General features: G+C 45.2%; 1 protein-coding gene across 1 annotated transcript; it reads right to left on the bottom strand.

The window, feature by feature from the left end:
- Positions 1-955: 955 nt before the first annotated feature.
- On the bottom strand, positions 956-3,620 carry UBQLN3 (ubiquilin 3). The gene is made up of 2 exons (XM_049712844.1): positions 3,516-3,620; positions 956-3,236 (listed from the first exon to the last, which is right to left on the bottom strand). The coding sequence occupies exon 2, from the start codon at positions 3,197-3,199 to the stop codon at positions 1,229-1,231; it is 1,971 nt and encodes a 656-aa protein (XP_049568801.1). The 5' UTR covers positions 3,200-3,236; positions 3,516-3,620; the 3' UTR covers positions 956-1,228.
- Between the last annotated feature and the right edge of the window lie 5,747 nt (positions 3,621-9,367).

Raw genomic sequence — 9,367 nt, 5'->3', positions numbered from 1 at the left:
TGGGTATTGAGAAGCATCCCTGAGTGCAAATGAGAATTTAGTCTGAGATGCTGAGAGCATCTCCTGTGTGCTATGCACACCCTGCCTCAGCACCTTTGTACATAATGGTTCTTCTGCAGAAATACTTTTCCCTCCCCTCTCGAATCTTTCCCTACTTCATTCTTACCACTTTTCAGATTTTAGATTGGAGAACCTGCTCACAGAACCCTTCCCTCTCTCCCCAGACTAGACCAAGCCTCTGTTATGCTATTTCACAGTTCCCCATCTTTTATAGCACTTATCATAGTTTGTGATTATATATAATTAGTACTGTTTGAACAGTTCCAGCTACCATCATACACTCATGAGGGCAGGACCATGCCTCTTTTACTCACATTGAATTCCTAATCCCTAGCAGAATGCTGAGCACAGGGTAGGTCCTCAATTTCTGAGCTAGATATTGCAAGAAAGACAAAATCCAGAACAAGCTGGGTCCGTGGCAGTGGAATCAACTATAAATCTGGCTACCAGGGACAGTAACTTTGTAAACCTGGTGAGATCAGGGAATCTTAGAACTCAGCCTGATTCTTGCTCTATTGCTATCCACTCAGATCAGAATCAAATCCCAAAAGTGAGAGCCACCTGTAGGATAATGCTCAGAGGCAGTAAAAATAAGAAGCTGTGCCCACTTTTCAGTCTGGCTGATGGTAGAGAGCCCCAAAGAACACAGAGTGCATGGTGGCAGCTCCTACAGGACACCAAATCTGGGGGGACCTTTGGAAGGACACCAGGAAAGCTGCAGTCTTCATCTCACCCTCCTCTGTTCCCCGTGCCTCTGAATCTTCTAACTTGAAACCTTTTGGTTTCCCATCCAAGCCCTCCCATCCATGCAGAGACAGCTCTTACCACCACCTCTTCTCCTATACACCCCCCGCTTTTCTCATAGACCACAAAAAAATCAGACTCAGGCAGCAGATGACACGGAAGATTGGATGTAATTGCATCTCAAGATAGGCATTAGCAGAGCTCAGACTGGGGTCCCACGATGGTACAGTGGCAGGGATGGCTGGGTCACTCGCAGCACCCCTACCCTGTCCTGGCTCTCATTCTTCCCAATGACTCTGGAACAACATTGTCTCCACAGTAAAGAGCATCATAGCGCAGCTGCATTCAAGAATGGGGGTGTTAAGGTAGGGGATATGGGGGAAAAAGCACAGAGGAAAAGATACGGTCTGAACAACTAGGGCTCCTACAGCTGCCTCAGCTTCTTCACAGCAGCATCTACATCACCTCCGGTGGCAATGAGGGCCTGCAGATTGGCTTCAGGATTCAGAAAGCCCATGGCCCGCAATTGCTCTAGCTGCACCCGGAAGTGAGTCTCGGGCTGCAGCTGCAGGGGATTGGCGCCAGCTAGGGCTTGCAACATCTGGAGGAAGGGCATGGAATGGAGGCCCAGCTCCACAGAGCCTTGTGCTGAGGGAACTTCAGGACCTGGGGCTAGGGGAGGATCCGCAGGCATAAGGGCACCCTCTCGAGGCTCTGTACTTCCTGCCGTACTTCCCAGCCCTGCTAGGCAAGGCATGAACAAAAGGAGGAGGCGAGGGGCTTCAGTAGCCAGGATCTGCAGACCCTGCTCAATCTGCAGCAAGGCATGCATGGCACGAGGGTTTGCCATGGCTGCCTGAAGGTGCAGCAGCAGTGGCAGCTGCCAGCGCATTTCGTCCTGCAACTGTGGGGCCTCATTCATTCTGGCTGGCCTCAGAGATCTTGGGTAAGCTGGTGGCGGCAGCCAGACATGCTCAGGGGTTCCAGCGGTAACTGCCGTGGGTGAAGGTGGGGAAGGAACAAATGGGGCCTTGTTGGCAGCACACTCCAGCCTGGAGACAAGATCAGGCATGTTGGTGCTGTGGGCAGTGGAGCCATTCCCTGCACCATCTCGGCTTCCAGCTTTTCTAGCACTGCTCTCTGTGGGATATCTCAAGAATGCGGGGCAGGAGGGCTTCCCCTTGATTGCTACTGACTCCCTGGGGAGAGGCCGGCCTGACTCAAGTTCCTGGGATGAGGGTGAAGTTGGGGGAACTTGGCTTCCTGGTGGTGATGGTGGTTCTTGGCTTGGGCTGAGGGTAGATGCAATCCCCTGCAGATAGGTTCTCAGGGACAGGGGCCTCTCATGTAATTGCTGGAGATAGTCATAGAGCCTCATATTACCTAGAATATTGCAAACACTGTTTCTAAGCTCGGATACATCCTGGTCCCCAGGCCTCCTGCCTCTCCTACCAGCTGAGCCTGCAAACGTGGAAGCCCAGGGGTTGGGGAGAGGGTCACAGTTCTCCATCCTTGAAGGTTGGCAGCTACTGGTGGTAGCATTAGCAGTAGTGGTGGTAGCAAAGGGATTGCCACCAAACTGCTCCTGCACTGCATTAAGCATTGGGTGCATGATATCTGTATACATGGTACGGAGCACATTGTAGCCACCAGGGATGCTCTCCAGGTTTCTGAGTGCCCGGTCCTGGCTACGCATCATCTCTTGCATCATGGCAGGTTTGCACAGAAACTCCATTGTCTGCCGCATGATTTCAGGGTTGTTGAGAATGTGCCCAATCTCAGGGTTGTGCTGGATCAGCTGCTGCATATGGGGGTTGTCAAGAACCAGCTGGCGCACCAGGCCTGTGTTGGACAGCAGACCCTGGATGAAGGAGTCATCAATGATCTGAGCCACAAACTCAGGCACAGACATATCCTGCCACATCAGTGAGCTTGGCGGGTCGGGGAAACTACCGGAGGTCAGGCCTAGCCCATTGAGGCCTGTGAGGACACCTAAGCTAAAGGTGGGTAGCCTGTCTGCTGGGTAAATGGAGCTTGGCTGAGGGAGTGATCCAAGGCTTGGGGCTGGGACAGGGACCGAAGCAGCTGGGCACTCAGTGCCCACAGTACGGCGCTGCATCTTGATGACCAGGTGGACAGTGAGGCCATCTCGGACCCCACACTGTGCCAGTGAGTCAGGGTCCTTGAGGATTTTGCCAGCAAATATTAGGATCAGCTGATCAGGGTGGGCCTTAAAACGCTGGGATATCTCTTCCTTCAGCTGCTGGATGGTGCAAGTGTCTGTAACTGAGAAATCCTCCTTGTCCTTGGGCGTCTTCACTGTCACCTTGATGAGGTGAGGATCCTGGACCAGCACCGGGCTGCCCTGCGGCAGGGCCTCTCCACTTTTGGCCATGGTGGGCAGCAGGAGGCCCAGGTCTGTGGGAACACAGCTAGGGGGATGGGGATGGGAGACCGAGATCAGCCTTTTGGGCAGTGGTGAAAGTAGGAAAGGTGAACAGGAAGAGGATCTGGGATCTCAGGGTGGGGGGACTGCAGGGTCCACATGGAAAGGGTTATGAGGTCCCTGGGATAGGATGCTTTGGGAGGATTTTGGGTTTGAGAGATGTCGGGGGTCATGGGAGGGAAACCTGAGGCCCTGGGAAAGAGGTCTACAGTTGATGAGTGAAGGGGCAAGGGCAGCATGAAGGGCCCAGTTTGGGGAAACATACCAATCAGCTGTGGCCCCGTCCTTCCTCTTATACAAGGCTCAAAACTGCCCTCATCTTGCTGAACAGCCACCACGGAAGCCTTCTAAGCCAGAACTCACTCTATCAGGTCTCCTCTGTGACCTCAGCACCGACATCACAGCCTCATACAATGGACCTTTGAGACTTCTCCAAGGTGTTCTGAATCCCTGGGGGCTTCATCTCCCCCAACCCTTCAACTCTTCTATTTCCTTTGTCTCAATTGCCTTCTTCATAGTGAGAGGCCTGGGCTGACACTTCCTTCTCAAGCCAAGAGTTTTGCTTTCACACAGCTGTTTTGTGGTATGTGGAGACTCAGACTGGGATTGGACAATTAAGAAAAGCTCCTTAATCCCTTGTGTGCCCATGAAAACCCAAATTCAGCTACCTACCAGTTGAGCCACTTCCTGGCATCATATGTTCCTGTTTCCTCTCCGATTCAACATTAGCCATGAATTCTTTATTTATATTTCAACATATTGACTTTCTAATGGGTAGGATCTAGAGTATGAAAGAGAGGTTCAGGATGAAATAAACTTTTTATTTTTTTTCCCATTATTATTATCCCCCAGAAAAATTCAAAGAATGGATTGGCTATTTGTTGAGGTAAAAAAATGACCAGGAAATAAGGCTGTTAAATGGAAAATTGAGTTCAGTTTTACATATATTTAAGATGTCTATTTCACATCCAAATAAAAGTGTAGGAAGGTAGTTCAACATTGTGAGTCTAGAGTTCATCAGCATCAACAGAGTATTTAGAACTGTGCAATTAGTGAGCATAGTAAAAGGATAGAGGTAAGAAAAAACTGAGTCATGGATAGTACAATATTTAGAAGTCTGGAGGATTAGATGAATTCAGCAAAGGAAATTGAGAAGAAATAAAACATTAAGTCAGAAAAAGAAGTTAGAGAGAGAAAGAAGCCAAATGAAGAAGAACAGTTTCAAAAAAAGGAGAGAGTAACCAACTGTGTCAAGTGATCCTGGTAGGTCAGTAAGATGAGGACGGAGAACTGATCACTGGATTTGAACAAGAGAGACAGGTTAGATTGAGGGCCACGATGAGGCCAATTTGGAAAAGTGGTGAGGACAGAAAACCTAATTGGTGTGGGTTTAAAAGTAAATGCATAGGGGGCTTCCCTGGTGGCGCAGTGGTTGCGAGTCCGCCTGCCGATGCAGGGGACACGGGTTCGTGCCCCGGTCCGGGAAGATCTCACGTGCCGTGGAGCGGCTGGCCCCGTGAGCCATGGCCGCTGAGCCTGCGCGTCCGGAGCCTGTTCTCCTCAACGGGAGAGGCCACAACTGTTGAGAGGCCCGCGTACCACAAAAAAAAAAAAAAAAAGTAAATGCATAGGAGAGAAAGTGAATCCAATAAGAGTACTGTAAATGAGAAAAGACAGATGGCTGCATGGAAATGGGGAAATAAAGGCTTTGTTGTTGTTTTTTCTTAAGATGAGATGATTACAACATGCTTTTTTAAAAACTTAATTAATCTTTGGCTGCATTGGGTCTTCGTTACTGCACGTGGGCTTTCTTCAGTTGCGGCGAGTGCGGGCTACTCTTCATTGTGGTGTGCAGGCTTCTCATTGTGGTGGATTCTTTTGTTGTGGAGCACGGGCTCTACGAGAGTGGGCTTCAGTAGTTGTGGCTCCCAAGCTCTAGAGCGCAGGCTCAGTAGTTGTGGTGCACAGGTTTATTTGCTCCGTGGCATGTGGGATCTTCCAGGACCAGAGCTCGAACCCATGTCTCCTGCATTGGCAGGCGGACTCTCAACCACTGCGCCACCAGGGAAGCCCGGCCTCTGGTATTATTAAAGCCTGTTGTACCTGCTGTTCTTTAAAATCCTGACACAGTTCTTTCTTGCTTAGGACACACATTTCTTCCTCTTCCCACTTTCTGATTGGTGCTGCAGAGTTCTAGACTTGGAATGACTGAATGTATTTGAATTGGCTCTATAGGAGGTGTTTCTGGCTCCTCCTGTTGCTTCAAGACACTTCCCCACCCCCAGAAGCTTTCCTTAATTTCTGTCCTTTTCTGCATGTGCAAGTATAGGTGAGTGAAGCCAGGCAGCCTTCATCTTCCCTTCAGAGGTTTCACCTCACCCACCAGACTTCAGCAGTTGGCTGGGGTTGGGTAGAGACATGTAGGGAATTTTGCAGGTTTAAAGTGTAATCCAAGCTTGGGGAGAAACATAGAAAAGCTGGTCTCGGGCCATGAAGTGGCTGTGCAAAGGCCATTGTCCAGCAGACCCTGACCCAGAAAGCTGAATGAGATGGGAGGGGGAGGCCTGAAGCCTTGGATAAAGGGATTAATCCCTTGGATAAAGGAATTCAGCCATGAGATAAGAAGAGGTTGGGAGGCCAGCAGCCCACATTTCTTTCTGCTGCAGGAGGTAAGTCCAGTTTCTTTTCTCCCTTTTTTAAAATTTAAATTAGCACTTTATTGAAATACAATTTATATACCATACAATTCACCTATTTCAAGTGCATGATTCAATATTTTTGGTATTATATTCATAGATCTGCGCTACTATCACAACAATTCATTTTAGAACATTACCATTACTCCCCTGCCCCCAACAAAATGTATCCCCTTAGCAATCATTAACATTTTTCTCTCATCCCACCCCTAGCCCTAGGCAACCACTAATCTACTTTCTCTCTTTATAGATTTACCAGTTCTGGACATTTGAAATAAATGGAATCACACAATGTGTGATCTTTTGTGACTGATTTCTTTCATTTTGCATGTTTTCAAGGTTCATGCACGTTGCTGCATGTATCAGTACTTCATTCCTTTTGATAGCTGAATAATATGCCACGGTAAGGATATACCACATTTTGTTTATCCATTCATAAGTAGAAGGACATTTGAATTATTTCTACTTTGCAGCTGTTATAAATAATGCTCCTGTGAACGTTCATGTACAAGTATTTGTAGAATTATGTTTTAATTTCTCTTGGGTTTATACCTAGGAGTAGAAATGCTGAGTCATATGGTAACTACGTTTATCTGTCTGAGGAACATGCCAGGCTGTTTTCCAAAGTGACTATACCAAATTACATTTCTACTTGCATGTATGAAACTCCCAATTTCTTCATATACTCTATAACATTTGTTGTTATTAATATTTTTTTTAAATTCTAGCCCTCTTAGTGGGTGTGACATGGTATCTTACTGTGGTTTTGATTTATATTTCCCTATGGCTAATGATGGTAAGTACAGTTTCCTGCCATGTCCCAATTAGCCCTCATTTATACCCCTGGGAATGGGACTAGAAGTCCAATGTTAGAAAGATTAATTAATGAATAAAATATGTTAAAGTAAATCCAATTCATTTAGAATGGTAGATGCCTCATATTTAGACTTCTGTTTTATTTTTCTTAGAGCTCATGCTTCAGCTATCATCTCTTAAAGAAGATGATAATCTCTGCCCATTTTATTTTCCTGGGTTGTCATGAAAATTGAATAATGGCTTGAAAGTCTTTGGTGAAATTAAATGTACTACACAAACATGAAGAAAGAAAAATGGTAGAGAGTTTGTTCACAGAAATGGGCTTTCCAGCTACCTACCAAACCGGACATTTGCACAGCAAAAAGCAGTGTCTCTGGGCTTGTTCAATGAAGTGCAGACCTGAAATTGCCATTACCCTGTGCTTGTTCCAAGTACGTTTCCTGGTTTTTACTAGAGATGTTGGGGGACTACAAGAGAGAATGTGGTTGACTGCCTAAGAGTGAAGGTAGCTCCTGATCCCAGCCTCTTTCCTACCTAAAAAGAGATACCCCTTTCTCCACTATCTTGTAGGTCTGACTCAGGAGATAATTGATATATTATAATAACACACTATTATATCAGATGCCAGTCTGTCCTAGTTTTACTTCTTGAAGTCTTTGGATATAATAAGTGCAGAACATCTTGCTGAAGTGCAGTACAACTCTCAGTACCTAGAGTTCAATTTGTCTTGAGTCTTTCCTACAGTTCAAAGGAACAGACTCTTTGCCTCCTCAATTAAGCCAAGGCTTCATAGAGGACATGAAGGTGAGTATAGAAAGAGCTAAAAGAAGTCAGAGAAGGACAATCTAACCTGACATTAACCCCACAGGAGAGGCTTTTGAGTGACTAAGTATGGAAAAACTCTAGAAATTCCATGATCTAGGGTATGGGTATTACATGGCCTGAGGGCAAGACTTGGGTTCTTCCTTCTACAGTGATGGAAAGCATGGGTCATAATGCCACAACTCCCAGAATGGATTCAGAATTTGAAGAGGCAAGTGAGTCAAAACACTCCCAGTGATGAGATCGACAGGCAGAATATGGCTCAGACTGCAATTTCTGTAGCACAATAACCAAGTTTTCAGTAATAAAAGTAATGTGAGGACACAGGAAGAGAATCACCAATCCTGAGACTCTTTTTACTCCACATCCCCCACTGACTTTGAGAACTTGCCAAACTCTCTTACCATAGACACTTGCCCATTCCTGCTGATCACGAATCCTTAATACCCAGATCAGTGACCCATATCTGCTAACTGCTCAATATCCCATCTTCCCTACACTATGATTCCCATAAGGGCTCATACCACAGTTCACAAGACAAAGTGACTGACACTCCCCACCCCACCCCCATCCATATATTCTTTTCTGGGACACTTTTCCCCTCCTATGGGAGAAAAGAAAAACAGTTTCAGTCCAGAAGTCATAAAACACTGCCCCCTTTCAGAAAGGCTTAGTATTGCCGTCATAAAAACAAGATCAGGGTCCAGGCAGATTATTCTAGTGAACCCACTGGGGGTCATGAGAAGATACAAAAATAAGAACTCCAGGGTCTACAGCCAGAGAGACTTGCTGGAGATAAAGAGGAGTCTATATTACTTTCTTTTGGTGATCTGATCCCTGAAAAGGAAGTCATGTACTTTCTTCCTTCCACAAGCCAATTCTAAATAATTAGTACATTCTGTGTATTGTTCTACACTCTAGATATACACATATGAATACAGAAATGATCCCTGGCCTTAAAGAGTTCAGAGTGTTATTCTCCAGCCTCTTGTTTCCTATCATTCCATATATACTCCTTAGGGCTATAATTGTATCCCGTAGCTTTAACCCTCGCATAGTGTGTTGACTCACAAATCTAGAGTAAAATATAGTGGCTACAGCTTACTTGGGATCCAGAATTTATTAATCTCATACGAATGATATCCAGAAAGTGCTAACTTGGTTTAAAAAACACAACAACAAATGTGCATTTTTTTTTTCCCTCAGCAAATTGCTTTATCTCCATAATTCCCCACCTTGGTGAAGAGCCTCACCATCTTTCCAATAGCTTAATGCAAAAATCAATCTTAGAAGTTTGGGATTAAAATATACACACTACTCTATATAAAGTAGATAACCAACAAGAATTTACTGTATAGCACAGGGAACTATACTCAATATCTTGTAATAATGTATAATGGAAGAGAATATAAAAAAAGAATATATATATGTATTATATATAATATATATATTATATATAATACATATATATACATATGGTTGAATCGGTTTACTGTACACCTGAAACTAACACAACATTGTAAATCAACTATATTTCAATAAAAAATTTTAAAAAAGAAAAAAAATCCATCTTAGATTCCTCCTTCTTCCTTCCTCCAATATGCTGCTGTCACAGCCTAATCATTCCGTCTTAGCAACTTGTTTCATCAGTTCCTTCATATTCTCACTCTACTGCCTTAGTTTATATAGTTTCATCTGGACTGTTTCAATAGTCATTGAATGGATCTCCCTGATTTCAGCATTGTGCACTTCCAAGCCTCCAACTACCCGGTCACCCAACAGA

Source organism: Orcinus orca, chromosome 8 (genome assembly GCF_937001465.1).
Source record: "Orcinus orca chromosome 8, mOrcOrc1.1, whole genome shotgun sequence".
NCBI lineage: Eukaryota > Metazoa > Chordata > Mammalia > Artiodactyla > Delphinidae > Orcinus > Orcinus orca.
This window is presented reverse-complemented; position numbering and strand designations above follow the sequence as displayed.